This window comes from Lytechinus variegatus, chromosome 8 (assembly GCF_018143015.1).
Source record: "Lytechinus variegatus isolate NC3 chromosome 8, Lvar_3.0, whole genome shotgun sequence".
NCBI lineage: Eukaryota > Metazoa > Echinodermata > Echinoidea > Temnopleuroida > Toxopneustidae > Lytechinus > Lytechinus variegatus.
This window is the reverse complement of record NC_054747.1, coordinates 12,335,419-12,361,472: the sequence shown is the minus strand read 5'-3', so window position 1 is coordinate 12,361,472 and position 26,054 is coordinate 12,335,419. Positions and strand designations below refer to the sequence as shown.

Genomic DNA, 26,054 nt, shown 5'->3' with positions numbered 1-26,054 from the left:
GCCTACAATACAAAGCTATACGAAAAATAATGGACATTATTCCCAAACTATAGGATGCAGTATAATTTTTGCTCATACCTTCATAAATCAAAAGGATAACGAGTGTATTTCGTCACAACATTTTGAACATTCTAGGGGTTAATTTCGATTTGTCTAAAAAAAAAAAGAAAAAAAAAAAATCAAAATTTGGGACCATTGAAAAATATTGGCCTACTAGTAATGTAGGCCAACCGATGGTGCATCCCCCCCAAAAAAAAATCGACCACAACTGAGAAAAAAGAAGAAATATTATATTTTCTTAACATTTTGTCAAATTCTACCACAAAATTTGATTTTTGGAATACCAAGGCACTTTTTTTCCTCAATACGCGGTATATATCGAGCCCCCTCAATTTTTTGGGCTCATTACGCCTTGAACAGTACACAGACTGTACTGAGAAAGACTCGTAGTGTACAGTTGCTAGGCGATCGAACGCTACCGAATTACGTACATGTCACTCCCAGCCTTCGAAGGAATGTTTTACTGGACGTCCGTAACCCCGTAACTCTCGCTAGCGCAGCTTGCACGGCCGTACGTACTGTACGCGCGCCCTCATGCCATTTCGCAATATGAAAATAAAAATCGATCATCAGCAAAGAAAATGGCGCAGCTAGACAGAAGAACGAAGGGACAAATCTTCGTTGTTCAACAATTTTTACTATTTCTTGCCATATTAAGTTCATTATTACAGAGTACATTATGCCTATATCAAGAAGGTCGAATAGAAACAACCGATGTAAGTATAAAAATCGACGAATTTCTTTTCGTTTCTTTTCTGTGTTTACCTTTATCGCGTACATGTAACATTATAACGGCCATTCATCATTCATTTACTGGCGCGCGCAATCCTTATCCACACATGTCCAATAGGGAAACTCACAGTTCCGTGACTAGGCCGAGAGATAAATCACCGGACTGTTGATGACCCTAAATGCTATTTAGATTAGTAATTGTTTTAGGCTGTTTACATTGTGTATGGAAAAGAAGGTGCGCCAGGGCATCCTCCCCGATAGACATCTGGCAGCCGTCTGTTTCGTCTTTCAATGTCTTTCGAGGAGTTTTTAAAATTTTTTATTTTTGTAATTTCTCCTCAGACCTCAATCCTCAGCTCAGGCTCAGTCATACACAGACTGCTCGCTATCGTGCAGCCACCATGTTTAGGGGACTTACAATGCAAAATCCCCTTGTCGGGGCTCTTCAATTTTTGTCTTTAATGAATAAAAATTTTGAAATTTAACTTTAAAGTTTAAGTAACACGACAGAAATGCAAATTTATATTCCCTCTTAGTCTTGGCATTTAAATGCCAAAAAAATGGGGAAAAATCAAGTTAAAAGAAACAAAACCAATGACTTACCTCGGCTGTTGCGTGATTGTGCAACTTCACTTCCTGTTTTATCCGATCTTAAGTACATAAACATATGGCCAATTGGCCATTGAGTCCCCTGTACAGATCGCGCTAGAACTTTGGTCTCTGTATTTGGTGATGAAGCCAACGGAGTTCAGCTGAACAACCAACATAACAGAGACCGAAGCTTTTGGTCTACCTCCTCGATTTACCATGATTGCTGCTTAATTCTCCTTTTGGGCAAAACGTGGCACAATAATTAATGGGGCATGTTCTGTTTTTTTTTATGGTAGAACTGCTCTTCCTAAAATAAACGTAGGGTGTCTGAAGCCACACTGAAAAGTGTCAGCATAAAACAGGCTGATTTAGGGGAAAATATGGCACATATTTTTCGGGAAGTTCAGGCTACTAGAAAAATGTGATCTGAATTGATTATTAACTTGTTTTTGGCATGTATGGAAAGAGAAAATTCAGGGGCTTCTTTTGACAGGACAAGTTTATATGATCATTCTAAATAAGGATTTAGAGATAAATTGCAAACCCTTATTTTTGTGTGTGTTGAGATTGCCATTTCCCCATGCGTTTTCTATGGAAAATGAAATTTCTGTTTTGCACAATTTTTTCACTTTGTCGCAATTTTTCATTGTGATCTGGTTTCCAAATCTTTATAAAAATCATACCATCAGAAAGAGCATAAAAAATCCTATTTGACTCTTTATGGACAAGTTTTTGGCATTAATACTAAATTTATAACAGCTCTCGGAAGCTAAAAATTTGGATTTGTGTGTGTCCATTTCTTAACTACACAGTCTATGGCAGAAAAATGCTGAAAATTGACCTAATTTCATTCTTCTTTTTTGCAGCCAATAATTGGATTTTTTTCAAAAATGTTACATTTCTGTAAGTCTGAAGGTCATTTCTCTTCAAATTCACAAAGAAAATGTGATATTTTCTTGAAATAAGAAAAATGATTTTTTTCTCCAGACACTCTTCGTAAAATAAACGAGATATTGCTCAGCTGTTTCACAAAGCACTGTCTCATTGTAGCCATCCTGCCTGTAGGGAATCTACAGTTAGGTCTGGGATGACAATGCTGTACAGATGCAGAGCATGTGACAAAACAAAGAAATATCTTTTTTGTGACCAAATTGACTAATTTCCATACAATTGCAACTTAGTTTTCATCAGTAACTTGGGAATAATTTTTGTATTCACTAGGTCTCCATAACACAAAGAATAGCGATCAATCGCTAACTGAACTGACCATTCAATATCAATGTTACACGCGCATTTGTTTTAAAAGACTGACCAGGCACCAATCAGTGCGCTTCTTTCATATTTGCAATTCTTTGCAAACCTTTGTGTTAATACGGAGCCCAGATCGCCCCAAACAAATTTTGGGCATACTTTTGTGTTTTGGAGGCTTTGAATCAGACTAACAAAAAGTTACATGTACAAATTTTGGTCTTGTAATTTCTCAGTCTTGCCTCTATTTTTTTTAAATAAAAAAGATTAAGAACTGAGAAAAAAATTGTTGAATGCAAGACTCGAACTAGACAGGAATAACCGTCGTTTCTGGGAATTTATTCAACAATTTCTGACATTTTACTATCATTCCCATTCACCGATGGTAGAGTGTTAGTGTGAGCTTGCATGTCTTATCACGCCCTTCCTTTTGTCGATTGACTGTCCAGATTTCGATGTGCTTTTTTACATCAAATTTACACTCTAAAGATTTATCAACTACAAGATATCAATTTATAATTTCTAATCAATGAAAAAATGTCAAAGATTTAAAAGGTATGAAAATGGTACTTTACTGATGTTTTCTTGAGACTTGGACGCCCGAATCACTCCCAAAATAGCAGCCAAAATTACAAACGAACGGAGAGTGCATCAACAATTTACGAATGTGATATCGATATTGCTTTCGATATTAATTATTATGCAATCTGCTCCACATGCGAGCTAAACTGCTACGATCACAGGTAGCAGACAACATTCGATATATCGAGACATAAACGATAATGACGTCATTCAAGATGGCAACTTGCTAGAAAAACCGGTGGCTCAGGTGAAAATGTCTTAGATGAAAGGTTTCTGGATAATCCAGAGGATTTTTATTACCAGTAATAACTCCGGTCCAAGGTATGCAATTACTTATATTTCCCTGGTAATGGATTCCATGAAACTGTAAATTTCGCTTAAAAAACAGTTTTAAATCGCGACCTATAAAACGTTAGTTCACTTATACGTTGGCTGTACGTACAGTACGGGCCTCCAAGCTTTTCAGTCTGTGTATTGGTGAGTGGAGCCAACGTAGTTCAGCGGAACAACCAAAATACAGAGACTGAAGCTTTTGGTCTAGACTCGAACCTGCAACAATGATCTTGACTGCAGTGAATTCATAATAGCGCATGCATCGTTTTACTGATCGCGCCACACCAGATGAGCTGATCAACTCCTTGGAAATTACGCTATATTCTGTTCCATGAATATTCATGTAACCATCATAACCTTGTTCATTGAATGAGTGCATGTAACGTAGTCTGACTTAACCCTATAGGGCCTTGGGCAAGTTGAATATTGAGTTTGCAGAATCAATGCCAATATAACCTTGTTCTCAGTATAGTGTTAATATTCCCTGACCCTAGTCTGCTGTGCACAACAACAAATCGTCCGGCAAGACTTCCATATGTCTCCTCCACTAAAATTGAAAAAAAATATGGAGAAGGTTTATCAAGAATTATCTAACATATGTCTAAGAGATTGAAGAAGGAATAGTTGGATACATATCAATATATGGCTTTATTCCGTCATAAATTTGAGTGTGTGTAATTCCCAATGGCATCGGTTTATTTAGTCAGATATTCAAAATAAATACCCAATACTCTTGAGAGTAGACTAGTCGTAATGTTTGAGAACCGTTACGAAACCCATGGCTTTCAACAATTCCTGCTACATGTAGCTCAGTGAGTAAGGCGACAGACAGAAGATGCCTCGATCAGCAGCGAGAGGTTCGAATCCAAGCTCCAACCGCAAGTAAACAGAAAAAAAGAACAAAAGAAGGGGGTTTTGGCGAAGTATTTTTTAAAATTAGTGGAGGGGACATATGGAAGTCTTTCCAATCATCCATACATGTAGCTGTGTACAACAGATAGATCGTCTCGGCACAGCGATTCGGAGACCGCTGATTGGTCAATCGCGCAGATCACGTCATGACTACATGTTCGCCAAAATATTTCCTTCGGACTGCGTGCGGAAGTAGCGATAGCGATAATGATATCCGGTCACGTTGTGTACGAAATTGTCTTGGTTCGTGATTGGATCGCTCCTTTATCGATCAAAAATTATTGAGACTCTGCAATTTCATGCATATATTTACGCGACGCCAAGAAACGCGGAAGCCAATTGATTTTGTGCACGTTGCGATAGACTCTAACAATTCCAGCGAAGACGATGCCATATCGACGCTAATTTGCAAGATTTTGACGGAAAAGCCAGAAGTAATGGAAATTCGCTTACCTGCGCGGTGTCGGTGAGAAAATAGATCTTCCGAGAATATCTTTCATAATTCATATAAAATTTAGGAAAGTGAAATTCTAGGTCAATTTTGGTACGAGGTGAAAGAGAATTGCACACTTGTTTCGTTGGAATGCGTGTGGCACAGTGTGGGGAAATGGAAGGCTTGCACTGCACATGCTTACTATATTTTTATTCATACATTGGCTCTCGGCAGTGGCTGGATGACGTCATGAATAAGCAAAACGCTCCGCTATCCGTTGTACACAATTTGTCACTGTGCTGTGCAAACCCTTCACTCGAGTTAAGGGTCTGAATTGCAGCCTACTCATGCCTTGTGTACCGAAGGCCCTCTTGCTCAACAGCAAGTTTTGTATGTATTGTATGTGCTAGTCTTTGCATGGAGACACACTTGTTGATCATAGTTTCAATCAGGGTCTGTGCCTGTAGACTACCCTGACCCTGTGTGGGGAAAAAAGTCTGGAAGGTTGTCGGTCAAACTTTTGACTCGTGTGCATTGTGAATTGTCACCAACCCTTTTTTCTATCTTTTTGAATTCCTACAGAATTGGATATTTCTAGCAAGATTTTGTTTTCTGTCAGACATCGGAAGGTTACGATTTGAAGTTCAATATCCTCAGGTAAGAAAGATCTTGGCCCTGTATTACAAAGAATTATGATCAATTTAAATCAAAATAAAATTGATATTTATTAGATAAATCCTAATACCCATAGATCTAAAAGTACATAATTTGTGATCAATCTTAGTATGAGTTTGATTTGAATCTAGTATAGCTCAAACCCAGGCCACTGCATACATGTACTTATACAGTACATGTGCATTGTAAATAGGGGTGTTTCATAACTTTAAAGCCTGTGTATAGCTTTGGTAAAGGGTCAATAATGTGATTGATAATCAAATATCATCTAATATGACAGTCTTACTGAAGCGTAGAGACCGTTAGATATTTTTCCAACTGCACTTCTCTGAGAAAATTTCAAATATTCAAATCTTGGATATATAGCGCCCTCTCTCGGCGATGCTTGATTTAAATTAAAAAAATGGGCATTCAAGCACTTATCTTATAAATTTAGTGATTAGATATCCAAAAGTTACAGACAAAGAACATATCTTGAAAGTTTCAGCCCATTCCATGATTTGGAATAGGATTTAATTGAAAGATAAAAACACACAGATATTTTAATTTGATCGGGTTACCCGATCAACCCGATCAAGTTAAATTTCCATGTAAAATCGAAAAATTTATCCTGTAAAACACATTTTCATTTCATATCCTCCACATCATAACTGTTATAGGGCATATCCATTCATATTAGCTAGCAATGAATTGGAATAGTGATAGGTGCATTTTGGTGGATTTACCAAAACTATACACAAGCTTTAAGGCCTGAAGAAGTTTCGATTGTACGATACCAGGGACTATGCTGATTAGTGTGCATAATTGATTTTGCTTGTTTCAACACTTGCAGTAAGAAAGGTCCAATTATGAATGCACGCTTTACATGTAGGCAACGCGCGCCTAATTGAAGTGCGATAGTACAAGAAATGGAGCGTTGTGGCCCAGTGGATTAGTCTCCGGACTTTGAAACCGAGGGTTGTGGGTTCGAATCCCAACCATGGCGTAATTTCCTTCAGCAAGAAATTTATCCACATTGTGCTGCACTCGACCCAGGTGAGGTGAAAGGGTACCCGGCAGGATGAAATTCTTTGCATCCACTGAGCGCCAGTGATGGTAGCTCAAGCTAAAGCCGGGGTAATAATAACAAGCGCTTTGTATCCTCAGGCAAAAAGCATTATATAAATCCAGCTATTATTATTATTAATTAATTGAAGCGCGATAATACAAGAAATCTGTATACATGTAGTTCATGGTTTTGTTGCCATTGGTACAATGGAAACCTCATTTGAGAATGCAGTCTGAAAATCAGAGGATGTATGAAAAGCACTTGGGATCGATCGCCAGCTCATTTCAGGTCCCAGAATTAAGCGCCTGTTTTAAAAAATTCAGCGTAAATTTGTGCCTGATTTGGTGTTGTTGTTGAGGGCTCCTGGACAGTCCTAAAATCAAATAGTGCTTTGAGAATGATGGAAGTACATGCAGCAGATAACCTTGCCAGGTCAGAGTTGTGCATGTAAATCTCAATACATGTAGCTGTAGTTCTAAGATTGTTTTTTTTTTTCTCCCATCCAGTCTTTTCAAACCCAGAACCTAATTCTGTATTACGATGAGCCGGGTCAGTGGCCGTCAGTCTACCCATTAGATACAGCACCTCTGCAGGTAAGTAGTGACCTTTGACCCCTAATATCGCTTCTACCCTTGACCTATACATGTAAATGGTATTAAGCTTTATTTGCCAGATATATCTCAATCATTTTGAATTTATACATGTACCATTGAGGGCTCTTGCTATTAATTCAAGATTTCATCATCATTATTATAACAAAAATTTGCACTCCTATATAGGAAATATTATATTTTTTCCCTATTTTCGAGAAAATTTGTCCCTATTTTTCAATCAGGAAGGTTGAAGCAGTGTGCATGCCCAGTTCATCTGACTGTTCATCTGACTGTAACCACATTGAAGCTGATTGCTACTTATCATTTCATTTACATGTTCTTAAATAAATTATTATTTTTTTTTTTTTTGGGGGGGGGGGCAGGGGTACAGTTTTCACAGCCTTTCTAAATCTGCAACATTTGAGAATCTTTAACATTGCATCGAATGGGGATTTCAAGTGGTCTTTTGAGCATTTTTTTTTGTGAAATTGCCTCGGGCCCCCGTTACAATTTTTTCCCCTGACGTACATGTAACGTATGTAAACTGTCCATGTGCATGTACATGTATGTACATGCATGTACATGCATGTATGTGCATGTATGTATGTGCATGTATGTATGTATGTATCTGTATAGACGTACACGTACACCCCCAGCTTGCGTACATGTACATGAAAGCCTGTAGCACAAGAGCCAAGTAACGTGTGTTGTGAAACCAGGGTGCCTGGTATCCCTGACTTTACATGTTAACTCCCTACATGCATTGTGCAAAGTATTCCAGTTCGCAAAGACGTCGTGGTAATATGATTAATTAGTGTAAAAGACAGACACCTACTTAGTCAGGATAGATTCATGATAAATACGTTTGAAGATATGGGCCCTTTACCGTCTCCGATTGTCATGTCACTCACGTTTGAAAGTGACCGTTTGTGTTTTTCAGGAAACGTCACCATTGGCCTTTCCTTTCCTTCTAATGTTCTAAATATGGGGCAGTGTAATTTTTTGTCCGATGAGAGTAGTCCTTGTCTGCTGATCTAAATCCATTCTTAACTTTATAAGGTTTCTTTGTTTTCTGATTAAAATTGTTTTTTTTTTGTTTCCCAGTCTCACTTTCATTCACTGCAATGTTAAAGATTCCCCAATGTCACAGATTCAGCCAGTAGGTTGGGAAATGTAGCCCCTCCCCCCCCCAAAAAAAAAGTTTGGCCTGGTTTTAAGATTTGCAGGTGAGAAATGATAATATTAAAACTGTATGAATACCCTTAATGAATATGATAAGATTATACCGCCAAAAACCATTGGACTGGTCATGTACATACATGTATATGTAGAATTTAGACCTACATGTAATTATTATCATCTTCAAATTGTATGCATATTTTTAGGTTCTTGACAACGCGAAAGCTTGCCAGCCATACCAACAAGTCAAATATAAAAGTGATTTCAAGTAATAAAGGGTACATTCACATGTAGACCTGTGTAGGTAACTATTGTTGACAGGTTCCAATGAAAGAAGTATGCATACATGTATTAACAGGTATAAACAGTTTGGCTTATTCACCACATTTCGCATCCCTTCGAGGTACATGTACTACTTTTCTTCAATTCTCCAGTCATGCTTAGAGAAAGAGTCCGTCTTGAAACCCGAGAACCACCAAGTGGTGAACCTGACCACGTCCTACGTCTGGTCGGGGTGCGTTCAGCTGGAAACGGACGTGGACAGCGACTGGAGGAGGCTGTTCGGCGACTCTCACTACTTTGACTGCAAGGGTGGGCGGAGCTTTCGCTCTGTGCGGGACAGATGGTGGTACATCGTTCTCTCCAACTGCAATGCCGGCCACGTAAGATCTGGGGTCCGTTGCAGAAAGAGTTGCGTTTAAACGCAAGTCAAAATATCAATCGCAAGTCCGAAATGCATGTTGTTGATTGGTTGAAAATCAAGTTGCGCACGATTTTTAGAGTTGCGATTGATTGCAACTCTTTCTGCAACAAACCCCTTGTCAGTGATTTTCCGTTTAGTGATACTACAATCAGGGTACTACATCAGGCACTTGCCCGATTGCCAGGGGCAAGCAAAAGTGAGAGTCGGGCAAGTGTTTTTGAAGTGAAGACCAAAACTACTTGCCCGAATTTGGCAAGCATAATTCACACAGGATAAAGCAAAATTCTCACGGTAGAATGACCAAAATTAGGGTCGGTATGATATGATATTGACCCTAATTTTGGTCATAGCAGGCAAGATAAAATCGCTTTGGAAAAAGAAATACAATAACAAGGTAGAGATCAGTTCATGTCAAAAGAGAGAAAAAGGTCAAATTTAAACATTTACTTACCCTTCCAGGCAATTGCTTCTAACAAATTATGTAGCACCGTGCTACAATGCAATAACCTATGGTTTGATTATCTTTGGTCATATACCTCCTTCAGGGGTTGAAGAAAGTTATCAGAATTCAAAGTTTTGGATTTGTGACGTCATAAACGACCAGCTGCCCCATATGTTATGTGATTTAACCCTAAAAAGACGGGGGGGGGGGGGGGCTGATTCAGCCCCCCTCGACATTTTTCAAGATAAATCTGCCGCGCAAAATTTTTTGACCGCGTCGCTTGCTGACTTTTTACTTTCAAGTCTCGCGCAACTTTTGAGACCAAAATTGTGACCCCCTGGTACGCGGTTCTGAAATTACGCAACATTTCGTAAGTGCATGCAGACCAAAAATTACTCATAAAGGTGAATTTGTGTACAAATCCAATGCAAATAGTGTTTTTAGCCAAAATTCATAAATGTATCATTATTTTTCATTTTACTGGTTAAAATCAATTAATTTTATCTTTTTTATGGTCAAAATAAAGTCCCCGACAATTTCCAATGAAAAAACAATAAAAAATAAATAGTCGAAAAAATAAAGAAATACATAAGAAATTTAGAAAACAATAGAATACATGAGAAAATAAATGTGATGTTGAAATTTCTTTAAATAAATTTTAGCAGACGCCTATCTAGAGTACGTGAAACATAAATTAGCACTTCAGGGGCATTATTTTATTAATTAGAGCAAACTTAAGATTTTACTCATAAATTAGCATAATTAATGAGACATGACTTTTTTTGCAGAATTTGATGTTATAATTTTGTAGATAATGCCATGGGTAACGCATGTGCCAGTTTTCATCGCGATCGCACGATCAACGGCCGAGATCATAAGGGGGGGCTGTATCAGCCCCCCCCCCAGTCTTAGGCGTCGAAATATCCCAGTCTATTTAGGGTTAAAATGCATGAATTTCAAACTTTGTATGGTTCCTGATGACTTAATTTTGTTTCTATTCATGACCAGGTGTGAAATGATTTGTATATTGATATATGAAAAATACAGTAAAAACCATTTTTAAAGAAAATGAGATTTCAATAATTTCTTACCATTCGCTAAGTAGGAATGCTGCCTGCATATGACGTCACAAATCAAATAATCAAATAATCAAAAAAGTTAATTGAGCGTTCAAATAGGTTAAAAAGTCATTTATTATCATACAGTTACAGAATTGAGTGGCAATATTAGCAATAGCATGAGGAATATCACATGGACGCTGGGAAAGGGAAATAAGATATGAAAAAATAACCTGTGCCCTTTTGCACAAAATTTACTATTTTGGTAAAGTTACTATTGTGGTAACTTTACCATCCAGTAGTAACTTTCATTCAGTCCTTGATTTTGATTGGCTGATTAGCATTGTTCCTATGGTGAGCTTTCATGCAACAGGGCCCAGGTGGGTGTTTCATAAAGCTGTTCACAAGTTAAGAGCGACTTTAAGAACGACCGGTGATCCTTTCTTGTGGAAAATGGTATATTCATTGGCGATGGTTAAGTGCGTAAGAAAGGTTCACCTGTCGTTCTTAAAGTCGCTCTTAATTTACAAACAGCCTTATGAAACGGCCCCCAGGTTAGTGTTTCATAAAGCTGCTAGTACTTTACGAGCGACTTACAAACGACTTGTGACCCTTTCTTAGGAACTAGAGCAACGCCAATAGAAATGAGGTGTGTATCACCTACATGTACATGTACCACAAGAAAGGATCACCAGTCGTTTCTTGGGAACTAAATCAACGGCAAGAGAAATGCGGTGTGTATCACTTGCCACAAGAAAGGATCACCAGTCGTTTGTAAAGTCGCTTTTAACTTAAAACAGCTTTATGATACACCAACCAGAAGGTCTTCCTTTCTAAATGTATCTCCAAAATGATGCCATGAATAAAATTGGGACAAAATGGTTTATCATCCTCAGGGGTTGCTGATGAACTACAAACTGACGATGACCAATGGTGAAGATTGGTGGTACAAGCACTTCTCTGCTGATCAGTTTGGTAAGTGACTCCTAGGGGTTTTTATTCGGTTTTAGGATAGTCCATCCCTTCAACTAATTCTACTTTTCCTACCGTTTTCATATTTTTGGTGAAGACCCTAATTTTCCTAATTCAGTAAGTGTCTCATTCCGGGATTTTGGATAGTCCAGCCCTTCAACTAGTTTAACTTTTTCTACCATTTTCATATTTTTTGTGAAGATCCTCATTTTCCTATTCCCCCCCTGACAATTCCCAATGTTCAAAGAGACTGTAATTCAAGGTAAAAAAAGGTAATACCGGTAATGTTAGAGGTTTGTTAGCTTCATACACGTAGATAGGAAATCAGCAAGGTTACCAGAGACAAAAAGAAACCATACATGTTCAAGCTTTTTGTTGGACAAGGCAAATAATTACCGGTGCGTTGGCACAGTTGGTAGAGCTTCCGCCTCACAACAGGGAGATCGGGAGTTCAAACCCCTGCTGCGTCAGACCAAAGATGTCAAAATGTGGGAGTTGTTGCTACCCTGTTTGATGTTTAAACATTCAAGAGATGAGCTACATGTACGTCAATCTGGTGCTGCACAGTGGCTGCCGGGCCCATGATCAATTTGGCGAAACAAATTCTCAATAGTTTTTTAGTTTCAGATTTCTATTCCGAACAATAAATTATGAACTTTCGTTTCATTTTCATAATTAGAAAAAAATACAAGTAAAGAATACCACAAAGCAATTTACATAACTTGCTGTTTATGGAGACATACATGTAAAGAAGATGAAACCAAAAAGAAACCTTACAAGATGTTCAGTCAGCTTCTGTGTATAGTCAAGTGAAAATGTAACCAGCAGTGTAGCATGTTAGACGAACAATTTGATTTACCTAGGATATGAAGACCTTCTCACACACTATTGAATGTATTTATTATTAAGAAAATACTATTGATATGATTAATTACAGAATAGAATGATTAGTAGAAGTCAAATGGATCTAGATGATAGTAATATGTAGCATTTAATAGGTGCCTGTTATCAAGTTGCCTCTTCAATGGCTCACTATATATTACCCCGGCTATGGCTAAATGAATAGAAAAAAAAGAGGCAGAAATAATGATTCAAGCTAAAATGATGATATTGATGATAATGGCTGCTTCTTTTCTTCTTCACGACCTCTTCTCATTTTGTTTACAGGTATCCTAGCAACAGACATTGCATTCCTATTCATGTTTATGGCCCTCTTTGGATGCTCTATATATGTCGCAAGTAAGTTCTGGGCCCTGTCTTACAAAGAGTTGCGATTGATCCGATCAATCATAACTATGGACGGCCAGCAACGTCAATATTAGTGTTACGCATGTTTCTTCAAAATATTTTCTAACTATGTTGGCTAATCGTGCATTCATTGATTTCTTGAAAATTCACCGTGCTTCTCTTTGTTTACAAGGGGCATTGTGCAAATTTCCTGTAGAAAACATTATGACACTGATGGATTTCCATAGAGTTACAAGTGATTGGATCAGTCATAACTCTTTGTAAGATGGGGGCCAGCTGTCATATCCCTTACTTGGGTAACGTGCAGGCTTCACAGTCAAAATCAAGTTACAGTATCTGACAATTTCCTTAGATTGATTTTTGCTTCTACATACATGCCAGTTCTTTTTTTTTTAAAGGGGAATCCAGCCTTGGCCATAAAATGGTGTGTTGGGAAGGAGAGAAATAAATCAAACAGAATGGTGAAAGTTTGAAAGAAATCGGACAAGCAATAAGAAAGTTATAGCTGCTTTAAAATTGAAATCAATAATACCATGTAGATTTCAAATTGGCAACTAGGTAAGTAAATTAGGACAAGAAGCAAGGACAACTTTCTCATAGGCCATGTACTTTATTATCAGGGATTTGTGGTTTTCTCCCAAGTACCCATTTGCATAAGGGTAAATTTGGGATGAATAGTCTGATACACGTCTAATGTTGTATATCATTGTGGGAATTCTTTACATATAGGGAGTTGGACACAGTCAACCTTCTGCCTATATGATGAATGGCCTGAATTCACTAAGGTGGTTTTTAAAAACCATCTCCTGAACCAATGGTTTAATAGATTTTCTGTATAAATTATGCTTAATAATAATAATAATAATAAACAGTTCTTGTATAGCGCATATCACAATTATGAATAATGTCTCTATGTGCTTCCAAAGGACTTGGATATTATTACCCCAGCTGTAGCTTGGCTGCCGTAATTACTATGATTACAGCGCACACGCATTTCAAGGAATAAATTCCTGCCAGGTACCCATTCACCTCACCTGGGTTGAGTGCAGCACAATGTGGATAAATTTCTTGCTGAAGGAAATTACGCCATGGCTGGGATCGAACCCACAACCCCCTGTTTCAAAGTCCGGAGACTAATCCACTGGGCCACAACGCTCCAACGCTTATTTCCCGTGTATATTAAAAAATGTCCAATGCTGATGCAGAGATGCCAACCCTCCCGATTTCATCGGGAGGCTCCCGAAAATTCATCCCAACTCCCGCCCTTACGATTACCATCCTTATCCTCCCGAAATTACGATTTTTTTGCATTGATCAAATTGGATTGGAAGGACATGTATCGTCTGCTAACTTTAGCATGTAGTAACTCCATTACGTTCGCTGCTACTAAATTCTGTGTGAAAAGTAGACAAATAAGGAGCAGCGAAAAGCTGGTGCATGTCAATGCCCAACGGGAATCCACTGTGCACCAGGCCGGTAGGCCCGGCTAGCTTCGCGAGGCGTGTGTGCTCGCGGCCACTGGATTTGTCGAGTCGTGTGGTGGAATATCGGTGTGTGATTTCGGCGTATTGATGGGTTGATATTGACACGAAATGGCGGAAAATCAACAAAAGAAGACCAAGAAATGGTCTCAGAAGTATAAGACTGAATACAGTCTCCAGTACCTGTGTGTTCGGAAGTCGGAAAGAGGAATTTACCATGCATTTTGCGCAATTTGCAGCGTGGACATTTCAGTTTAGCAGGGAGGTCGTGATGATAATTCGGAAGCACTTTCGTTCGGTAGCAAACGGCCTAGCCTAGCCTACGGACATTGCGATGACAAGATCTTCGAGCTCCACTAGTACCCTGTTGTCTTTATTTCACCAAGCAAGGGACCAGCGCTGAGCTTTTCTTTACTGGATTTTTAGTGGAACATAACCTGCCTATAGCCGATAGTGATGATTCCTCCTTATTGTTGAACAGGTACTTCTTTTGTGAAATTTGTCCCCTCATTTTTCTTACATGTAAAAATGCATATTTGATATTTTTAATGTTAAAAAAGTGGGAACAATGTTTATTTCAAAACATGTGAAATGCCCCAAAATACGGGTCAGATTGCACCAGAGAGCATCTAGAAACCCAGAGCTTCCAGGGCCCTAAGGCGGGTCCTGGACCCCGGCCGCAAGGGTCGAGCGCTCCGCGCTCGTGATGTGCGCTACGCGCACATAATTTGGTGGCAGTTGCAAATCCTCCCTAATTCTGATTTCCAAAAGTTGGCATCTCTGCTGATGCATGCTTTTGTCAGCGTGCACCAGATTGACACCTGTTGCCTTGGTTACCCACGCTATTTTATTCAAGAGTTTTGAATGAATGAGTCTACACTTCAAACAGTGGAATCATGAATTAAATAGTGTACTTAACCATGGCAACAGGCGTCAATTTGGCAAACTGTGACAAAAGCGTGCATCAGCATTGGACATTTTTTAATATACACGGTAAACAAGCAAGGAAGTACAGGTGGTTTTAAAAACCACCTTTGTGAAAATTGCAGTTAATGGGTAATTGGGGTTTTCCTGGGACTCTCTTCTTTGATTGTCTAGTGGTCTTTTGAGCATCTTTTGGGCAAATTTGCCCCAAATCTTTGTGAAATCTTTTTTTGGCATACTTATTTTTTATTTTATGGAATTGTCCATTCACATATTGGACAATATGAATATTTGTTCTTTTTCACTCCCCCTTTCTCTACGTGAACGTCCGGGAAATACAGAAAACAGGCCAGTTTCAACTTTTTCAATCCCTTGGAACAAACTCCATCTCTCCGAAATCTTGGAATATTTCATGGAATATTTTACGGCATTGTCCATTCGCATATTGGACAATATGAATATTTGTTCTTTTTCGCTCCCCCTTTCTCTACATGAACGTCCGGAAAATACAGAAAAAAAGGCCAGTTTCAACTCTTTTCACTCCCTTGGAACAAACTCCCTTCATCTCTGCGAAATCTCTCTACCCTTGACCTCTTCAAAAAACATCTAAAAAAACACTTATATAACACACTTGGACCTTAACTTGTCTAATGCCATCAACAGTGCTTTTATCCTGTGGAAAAAGTGCTGTATAAATCCAATTATTATTATAATTGATGTCTCTTTTTGTCTCTTTCCTTTTCTCTGTTTCTCTCTCTCTCTCCCTTTCTTCATGTCTCTCGTTCTCTCTTTCACTTTTTCTGTCTCTCTTTCCCTTTCTTTATGTCTCTTTCTCTCTTTCCCTTTCTTTATGTCTCTTTCTCTCTTTTCCTTTCTCTATGTCTCTCTTTGTCTCCCCCTCTCTCTCTACAGTGTTACTTGCTTCAAGGTCCCTCTTCCACACCACCTATAAGATGTACATGTGGGTTCTCTTCTTATACAGTAAGTACATGCATTCCCTACAATGTATCTCCTACATGTATATATGTGTGGAGCATTTCATGAAACACCTATTCAGTGTCTGTCGCTGAATACCTGTTATACAGCGGTGCTGAAAAGTTAGTGAGCACCACCAGAAAATGCACTAGTTCAAGTTTAGCGTAGACAACAACATTACAATGCCTGGCGATTAGCCCAGAGAAATAAACTATATTGAATGTAATATTTTATCACCTGACTTCACAATTATCCCTAAGAAGAGGGGGGGGGGGGCTGAATTTTTTGTGATTCATCTGCCGGGCAAATTTTTTTAACTGCATCGCTCACGGACTTTTTACTATTAAGTCTCGCGCAACTTCCGAGACCAAAATTGTGACCCCCAGGTAAGCGTTATAGAAATCACGCAACATTTCATAAGTGCATGCAGACCCAAGATAGCTAAAAAACGTAAATTTGTGTACAAATTCAATGCAAATAGAGTTTTTAGCCAAAATTCCTTAAAGGACAAGTCCACCCCAACAAAAACTTGATTTGAATAAAAAGAGAAAAATTCAACAAGCATAACACTGAAAATTTCATCAAAATCAGACGTAAAATAAGAAAGTTATGGCATTTTAAAGTTTCGCTTATTTTCAACAAAATATTTATATGAACGAGCCAGTTACATCCAAATGAGAGAGTTGATGACATCACTCACTATTTCTTTTGTAATTTATTGTATGAAATATTTTTATTTTCTCGTCATTGTCATGTGAAATGAAGTTTCATTCCTCCCTGAACACATTGAATTCCATTATTTTAACATTTTGTGCTTCAGGCAAGGAGGAGGTCTTAATCGTCAAATTCGTAAAAATTGAAATATTGTATAATTCAAACAATAAAAAACAAAAGAAATAGTGAGTGAGTGACATCATCGACTCTCTCATTTGGATGTAACTGGCTCGTTCATATAACTATTTTGTTGAAAATAAGCGAATTTTTTAAATGTCATAACTTGTTATTTTACATCTGATTTTGATGAAATTTTCAGCATTGAGCTTGTGTAATTTTTCTCTATTGATTCAAATCAACATTTTTCTGGGGTGGACTTGACCTTTAATGTATCATTATATTTCCTTTGACTGATTAAAATAAATTAATATTATCTTGTTTATGGTAATGATAAAGTCCCTGACAATTTCCATTGAAAAAAAAAACAAAGTCGAAAAACCGAGAGATACTTTAGAAAATATACAATAAAAAGAATAAGAAAATAAATGTGATGTTGACATTTCTGTAAAATACATGTGATCAGATTCCTATAAAGAGTACGTGAAACAAAAATCAGCATTTTAGGGGCATTATTTTGTTAATTAGAGCAGACTTGATTTTACGCATAAATTAGCATAATTTAACGAGTAATGAGATTCTTAGCAGAATTTTGATCTTATAGTTCTGTAGCTTATGCCATGGGTAACGTGCGTGCCAATTTTCGTAGCGATGGCGCGATCGATGGCCGAGATCATCTTAGGCGTTGAAATAGCCCAGTCTATTTGGGGTTAAATATCTGAAAGAAGGCAGACCATGAACACTTTCGAATATCTTCATTTTCTGGTGAGGGTTCAGTAACTTTGAGCACCACTTTAAACAAAAGCTTCTGAGATCTTTGCATCCGATTGGCTCAGACCAAATCTGTATAGTGAAAATCAGTGACTTGGTACTTCATGGAACCCCCCCTTTCTTGTGCACACAATGTAGATTTAACTGTGCAAATATTAGTCAAATATCAACACTCGCTTTGGCAATTGCAAGTTACACCTGCACTTTATATTTGCCTAATTCCTTCAAGCGTGTTTGAAAAGATGCGTTTTCTTGTGTGTATTTCAATGGCTCCATGGTATCTTTGGCTGAGCCATCGTATCAATGCCCTTGTGGATGTGTGTGTTGATTTTTTGTGTGTCCTATTTTTCCTTCAGAACAAGACTGATTCCTTGTGTGCGTTTAACCCTTACTTAACTGGGCGGGGGGGAGTCAAATTGACCCCCCTCAACATTTTGCATTTTTACGCTGCTGTGCAAAAATGTTTGACTGCGCTACTCACTGACATTTTATTTCTTTTAAGTCTTGGACATCTTTTGAGACCAACTTCATGACGTCCGGATGTGCAGTCCAGAAATTACGCAACGTTTTGTGAGCACATATCAGACCCAACATTGCTTGAAAACATGATTCCGTGTGCAAAGTCAATGCAAATTGTGTTTTTCAACCAAATAGCTTAAATGTTTGATCATTTTTACTTTTTTGGGTTTGAATTGATTTATTTTATGTTATATATTATCGCAAAAATTGTCCCCAACAAAATTCATTTTAAAAAATCCAATAAAAATCAAAGGTTTGAAAAAAAAGAATGAAAAAGTACATAGGATATTAATTATGATTTGGCAAATTTTTGGTATATATATTAGTTAGAAATGTCAAAATTAGTATTCTCACCGAAAATTCTACTAGCTACATGTACATGTATATATAAAGGCAAAACATCAAAAAAAAAATTAGGGGAAATTTCATACGCTTATTTCAATAATGAATTAATACAAAAATATAAACATTTTTTTGAAAATTTTACTACATAGTCTTATCGTTTACAGCCGGCTCTATGTGCATGCCAATTTTCGTAATGAAGGCGCAATCAGCAGCCGAGATGTGAAGGGGTCTGAATCCTGGTCTGAAATAGCCCAGTTGAATAAGGGTTAGCTCTTGCAGCAGTCAGAAATGAAAGTTAGCTATTCTGCATGATAAAACTGTACATATTGAATTCGAGATCAGTTACAAGATGTACTTTGGCCTCTCATATGTATTTCGTGTTCATATTTTGTAAGAGATAATACTATTTATAGAGGGCCTATACAGCATATCATTGCTAGGCTGTGAAAACTTTGTACACGTATCCCAATTTTCTCTTTTTTTCCCCCAGGGCAGCTCAGAAAATGCTTGGTTTTAGAGTTGCAACATCCTTTGGCACAAAAGAATAATTAGGAGAGCGCTTTCGTATGATACAAGTTTGCCACGATTTTTCTCTTTTCTAAAACATAGGTTTCTGTGCTGCTCTACATTGTTAAATTTGTTTTATTCTTTCGATAAACTAGGTTTTAAGGGCCTGGCGACAAGATGAACGTGTATTACCACTCCCAGTTGCCTTTAACACGGGCATGGCTAACCCACTTGACATTTTACTTTTTTCCTCTGGGATTTATCATGGATTCACGCAAATGAGAGACTACCAGAGATGAAAGTGGTGCATATGAGATAATGACTTTTATGTCAAAATGATGACTGAGCTTCTGGATTATTACTTCTTACTTCTAAAGGTTGTCAGCTCAGCTGTAATTATTGTATTCATTTTTTCTTTCTTTATTTCAGTTCTTAGCCTTGTATTCTACATCATCTTCTATGCTGACTATGCAAATGACGGGACGGAGGTCCGAGGGCTAAAGTTCACCGCCAGGGCGTTCCAGTCGGGTGCCGACGCCCTCTTTCTACTTCAGCTGATCCTCATGGCAAAGGGATATACCATTACCAGGTAAAATATCAAAAAGGAAAATTAGTTTTTATTTTAGGTTTTAAAGTGTTATATTCTTGTATATGTTTTCGACAACAATACAACAATATATGTTTATGATAGAAAAAGGGGAGGACTATTTTTCCCTCAGTGGAATGATACCAGACCCACCTGACTAAAAAGTAATGTGGTTTTGCGGTCTGTGACGTAATATCACCACACCCAAAATTATTGTTTGGTGGTAAAAAAGTAGCAAATCAAACTGGAAAATAAAATAAAGTAGTCACTACACACTCACAAGGGAGTTTTCGTAATCACAATGTAAATTACACTGTCAAAACAGCAATTTTGGTTTTGTTTGGTACATCCACTTTTCCTATTGTCTATAGTAAGAATATACTCTTTCAAGAATACTGAAAACTGAAATTTGACAATGCTGACCAAAACCACTTTGAAATTCCTACTGAAAATCACTTGGTACAAATATTTGTGGTTTTCCCATTCCTTGTCACATGTTGTTTTCATTGAAGAAAAGGTTTGGTGTAATTGTGTGAACAGCGTTAGCAATTGTTAAAGTTCAAGTCCACCTCAGAAAAATGTTGATTTTAATTCATAGAGAAAAATCAAACTAGCATGATGTTGAAAATTTCATCAAAATCGGATGTAAAGTAAGAAAGTTATGGCAGTTTAAAGTTATGATTATTTTTCACAAAACAGTGATATGAAAAACTCAGTGTCACGCAAACGAGTCAGTCGATGATGTCCATCACTCACTATTTCTTTTGTTTTTTATTGTTCGAATTATAAAATATTTCATTTTTTTACAGATTTGACAATAACTGGACCAACTTGACTCAACCATATAGTATTGAACAATGCTAATTCCACTTGTTCAGGGAGGAATTCATTGTTGTTTCTCTAGACAATGAGAATATTTCATATTTCATACAATAAAATACAAAAGAAATAGTGAGTGGATGACGTCATCAGTCTCCTCATTTGCATACCGAGCAGGATGTGCTTATCACTGTTTTGCGAAATTAAGCAAAACTTTAAAATGTCATAACTTTCTTTTTTTACATCCGATTTTGATGAAAGTTTCAGTGTTATGCTTGTTTTTTATCTTTTTATTCAAACCAACTTTTTGTTGGGGTGGACTTGTCCTTTAACAATCGCAATAGTTCTCATATCTTCTTTGAATTATTGTTTCCCCTATACAATTTAAGCTGGTGATTTTGTAATCACTTAAAAAAAAAATCATTTTTTTTAAGACAGGGGTTTTGGAAAAAAATAATCACAAATGTTCAGTGTATGTACCTTTGTTTACCAACGCAAGTGAAGACATTAAAGGGGTTGAAAATATGTAGTTGAATTTATCTTTTTTTTTTAAATTTAACTTTTCAGAGGACGCCTCAGCCACTCTGGCACTGTAAAAATCACCATTCTAATGGCTATATACTGTATGCTGTATGCAGCCTTATTCATCTATGAAGTATATGTAAGTATTTTTTTCAAATCAAATGTGTTTTTTGTTAAATATGTCACATTTTTTTAAACAAACTGAGTCATATTTAGAGACATTTTCCAAGGGAAACTGAACTGAGATTGGTGCTACTAGTATTCATTTGTCTGTTTCTTTTTCTAAAGGCCTTTGATACTGAAGAGATGTTATACCTGCATGATCACTTGGTAGTTTACGTGTGTCCCTTCACATCTCTATCTAGTTCCATTCCCATGCCAGTATTCTCTTCCTAAAGGCATTTGTTACTAGAGATGTGTCACACCTGCATGATAGCATGGTAGTTTATGTCTCTTCACAATGTCTAACTAGTTCCAATCCTATGCCCTTTTCTCTTTCCTGAAGGCATTTGATTTTGGGGAGGTGTCACACCTGCATGATAGCATGGTAGTTTATGTCTCTTCACAATGTCTAACTAGTTCCAATCCTATGCCCTTTTCTCTTCCTAAAGGCCTTTGATGCGGGAGAGGTGCTATACCTGTACGAGAGCCCTGCAGGGTACGTCCTAGTGGCGTTGAGGGCGCTCACCTGGCTGTGGTTCATCTACGCCATCTTCTTCACATTGAAGCACTATCCTGAAAAGAATTCTTTCTACATACCCTTCTTCTTCTGCTATACAATGTGGTAAGTGAAATGGTTCATTTCCAATTCATCCAATGCCAATTCGTCCAATTGCCAACTTGTCCACTATCATTTGGTCTACCATCAGTTCGTCCATTATCCACACAGTCTATTTGCCAAAATGTTCACTCACCATTTCGTCTGATAAACCAGTTGGTCCAATATCCATTTAGTACATATCCAATTTGGACTAATTGGACTAAGTGTTTATTGCGGGAAATTAATAAAATGGATATTAGACAAACTGGTTATGAGATGAAATGCTCATAGACAAAATGATGATCAGGAAATAGTTATTGTAACTGTTAAATGAAACGTCCGACAGTGCCTCTCAGCCAAATTGTCAGATAACTACATGTTGACGAACCACTCCCCTGAATTATTTTTTTATACGTCCGTCGTAGATGGAACATACTTTGGTATAACTCTCGGGATCCGCCTGTCTGTCTGTCCGTCCGTCTGTCCGTTAACTTTTCCATGTAAACATGATAACTTCAGTTAAACTTAACCTAGGCTCATATAATTTGGTGTGTATGATACTAGCATGGATCCCAGGAAGCCTATTGATTTTGTGGTTAAAAGGTCAAAGGTCAAGTCACCACCTTCCACTTTTCTTGGTTGATCAATAAATCCATTTTCCGCATTACAGCTTGGCGTATTTTGTGCTCGCCCTAGCGACACTCATTTTTCAGGCTCTTCCAATGCATGTATTGAACATTAGAGCATCATTAGCCATGCCTAAATGGTGGAGAGAGAAGGCCATGAATGCCATTGAACTCCTTGCATTTGTAGCACAGTTTGTAGGTTTGCAGGTTACCTGCAATGCCTATCGTAATAGCAGCATTGTTCATGTAAAAATGGTAACTTTTTTCTCTCTTTTCAGGTTTCTTGCAATGCCTGTCATGAACATTATAGCATCATTAGCCATGCCTAAATGGTGGAGAGAGAAGGCTATGAATGCCATTGAACTCATCATCGCCTTTGTGGCACAGCTAGGCTTTTTGGTAAGTTTCAATTTGAATTGTTGCTTTGTCTAATCTTACTTTGTTCATTAGTCATTTGATCCTTTTGTAAATGATGTATTCATATATTTGTCTGTATTCAGGGTTGGTTATGATAGTGATGATAAATATATATGTATAAAAATGAAATTGATAATGATGATGATGTTAATGATAATGATGGTAATGATACAAATATTAGTAATGATAACAATAATAGTGATGATGATAATAATAATAGTCAATTTTTATAAAACGCTTTTCCAAGAATGGCTAAAAGCGCGTTACAGCTTATTATTACCCCAGTCATTGGAGTTATTTCGATCCCGCATGAAAAGTGCGATGATCATGATAATAAAAATGATGATAATGATGATAATAAAATTGGTAATAATGATAAGAATATTTAGTGATGATGAAATGGTGGTAACAGTGACAATGATATGGAAAAAAATATTTTTTTATAATAATAATAGTAGATAGATATTATGATACTAATAGATTATACTGGGCAAACATGTAAACATATGATTCATATTCAGTTAATGATTTTGACTCTTCACATTCAATCAATGTTTTTGAGACCTACCAGTATTAATTTAGAATAATAAAAGATCTGCTCCTCCTTGAAATCAACATTTTCCACTGATGATTTTATCCCATCTATTGTGAAGGAATTTATTTATCAGAGTGTTCGTCCACTGTGTCATATATACATGTAACTCTACATTTACAATCCATCTTTATCTCCCGGTCAGATTCTGACCAGACCGTCGGCAGCCAATCACAACTTTCCCTACCACGTCCGCACTTCGCAAGTTGGTGTTATCGACACCCCAGACGGCCAGGTTCAGAATAACCCCGATGCCTACGAGCACCATGGCTATGCTGCCAACGTATTCAACAACGATCATCAACCAAACTTTACAGAACTGTTCACGGTTGGGCAGTCCAATAAGTATGCGCAGAACCAGCCGAACGGTAATGCAAACGGAATGGTTAATGGCGCTTCAAACGGAGTTGTAAGTATTTGTTCTAGATTGTTACAGATGGTACAAATTTTGAAACAGCTTTTGGCTCTCACCCACTTCAATTGAAGGTATTTGTCAGGGTGATATCTTTTTTTTTTGATGGGGGGGATCTAAATTCGAATCCCAGCCATAGCGTAATTTCCTTCAGCAAGAAACTGATCCACAATGTGCTGCACTCAACCCAGGTGAGGTGAATGGGTACCGGTAGGAAGTAATTCCTTAAAAGTTGTGTGCGCTATGAACGCCTCGCTTAGCCGGGTAATATAGGAGCCCATTGAGCACCTAACAAGGTGGATATGTGCACAATATAAATACCCTATATTATTATTAATTTACATATACATAATAATGATAAAATATGGACAATTCATATATACTGTATTGCAACTACACTATTAATATAGACAAATTTGAGATGAACCCAGAAATAGACAAATTAAATTCTTTAAATAATGCGGAGCATAGTCTGGGGATTCTGATTCTCCCCTATGAAACAGGGTCGTGAATTCAAATCCCAGCCATGGCATGTTTTCCTTCAGCAAGATATTGATCCAAATTGTGCTGCACTCAACCCAGGTGACGTAAATGGGTACCCGGCAGGATTAATTCCTTAAATGCACCAAGTGCCTTTAGCAGCTGTGCTAAAGCCAAGGTAATATATGGTGCACCATTGTGTAGTCACTTGATAATAAGCGCCTCATAATTACACTATATTCTAATCAATGACAAAACTATTAAAAATTCACATTCATCGAGATGCTTTTTCATCATGTACGCGAGCACTTTTGATATTTTTTTGCATTTTTCTTTTAACAGAACCATAATCCACAACGTGATGTATCCAGTATGTTCATGGCCAAGTAGGTGAGTTCATACACAACACGTTTTATTGACCAATGCAACATTTCGTTCGGTAGATGAAGCATCTTAATGATAATATTACTTTCGTACGATAAATATTAAAGGGATTGTTTTACAGTATTTTTTATTGGTTCCTTGCCAAATTTTAAAACAAATGTCATATGTATGAATGGTTTTGATTGGCTGTTGCAAGTTTCTCAAGGGGATCACTGCTGGCACATGCTCTGATTACAAGTAAGCTTGACTTGTTGTTTGTTGGAATGCCTGATAGTCTTATTTCTAAGTTACATTTCTAAGAGTCCAAAATTCATGTGCAAGACTTGTCTCCCGTGTCCCAAAGTTCAGTTCTACTACACCTCTTCTGAGAGAGCTCCACTGGTCGCACGTACATCAAGGAATTTCATTCAAAATTCTGTTAATTGTATATAAATCATAATAATTGGTCAAGCCCCACATTATATTACTGAATTACTCAAAGTTAACACTCAATCGCAAGATGAGCCTGCAAAGTTCCACAGACAAATGATTGTTTCGGATCCCATTTGACGAAACAAAAGTCACACCCTGTGATGGTGCATTTGATTGCAAATGATTCAGGGTGAGGGTTACGACCATCCCAAATAATTCAGGGTTTGAAGGGTTAATTTAAACAAATCATTTTGATTAACCATTGCAAATTTTATGTCTTGAAGATTAACAAGAGGGTTTTTTTTTGTTGTCGTCTTCCTCTTTCTCTCCATACCATCTGTCTATCCTACCATTACTAACCTTTCTGACCTCTTTCATTCCAGATGAGGAGCCAGCCATGTGAAACGATGCCTTCACACCCACAAAAAATGAGTTTAAACGTGATCAAAGTAGGTAGAGAAGTTGAAAGCAATCAAATTGCATGTACATCAGCACTATACTGTCAACACACCATGGCCCCATAACATATATAACTTAACCTTGGTCATAAAATGTCATGTTGGAAAGGAGATAAATAACAAAACAGAATGGTGAGAGCTTGAAAGAAATCGGACAAATGAGAAGAAAGTTATGTCCAATATTGTTCAAACTTTCATTTATCAACTTGTCTGATTATTCATTTTCTTCTGAAAACATCTTTTTTTTTATTTGGGTTGGATTCAAAAATTGATCACGGTGCCTGTTTATACGATTGATTGCGTTGGTTGTTGCGTATGATTAGTCGTAATATTCAGCCCATGATCGATCGCAAAGCTTTTTGTTTCGGCACCTCAGTTTCCTTTAGCTTTTTTACCAATCCTTTGATTATTTCAATCAAAATCTA

General features: G+C 37.4%; 1 protein-coding gene across 1 annotated transcript; it reads left to right on the top strand.

The window, feature by feature from the left end:
• The first annotated feature begins 593 nt into the window (after positions 1-593).
• On the top strand, positions 594-25,590 carry LOC121419989 (transmembrane protein 145-like). Its single transcript, XM_041614499.1, has 14 exons — positions 594-776; positions 5,474-5,548; positions 7,121-7,207; positions 8,821-9,048; positions 11,486-11,564; positions 12,729-12,800; positions 16,127-16,195; positions 19,592-19,751; positions 21,135-21,228; positions 21,701-21,873; positions 22,754-22,874; positions 23,630-23,893; positions 24,719-24,766; positions 25,555-25,590. The coding sequence occupies exons 1-13, from the start codon at positions 642-644 to the stop codon at positions 24,764-24,766; spliced, it is 1,605 nt and encodes a 534-aa protein (XP_041470433.1). The 5' UTR covers positions 594-641; the 3' UTR covers positions 25,555-25,590.
• The last annotated feature ends 464 nt before the right edge of the window (positions 25,591-26,054 follow it).

Bases quoted from the DNA above. Each gene is read 5' to 3' on its own strand.
- LOC121419989 (XM_041614499.1), top strand. From the start codon at position 642: ATGGCGCAGCTAGACAGAAGAACGAAGGGACAAATCTTCGTTGTTCAA. The intron at 9,049-11,485 runs GTAAGATCTGGG...TATCATCCTCAG, and splicing joins CCAACTGCAATGCCGGCCAC to GGGTTGCTGATGAACTACAA. The intron at 22,875-23,629 runs GTAAGTTTCAAT...TCTCCCGGTCAG, and splicing joins TGGCACAGCTAGGCTTTTTG to ATTCTGACCAGACCGTCGGC.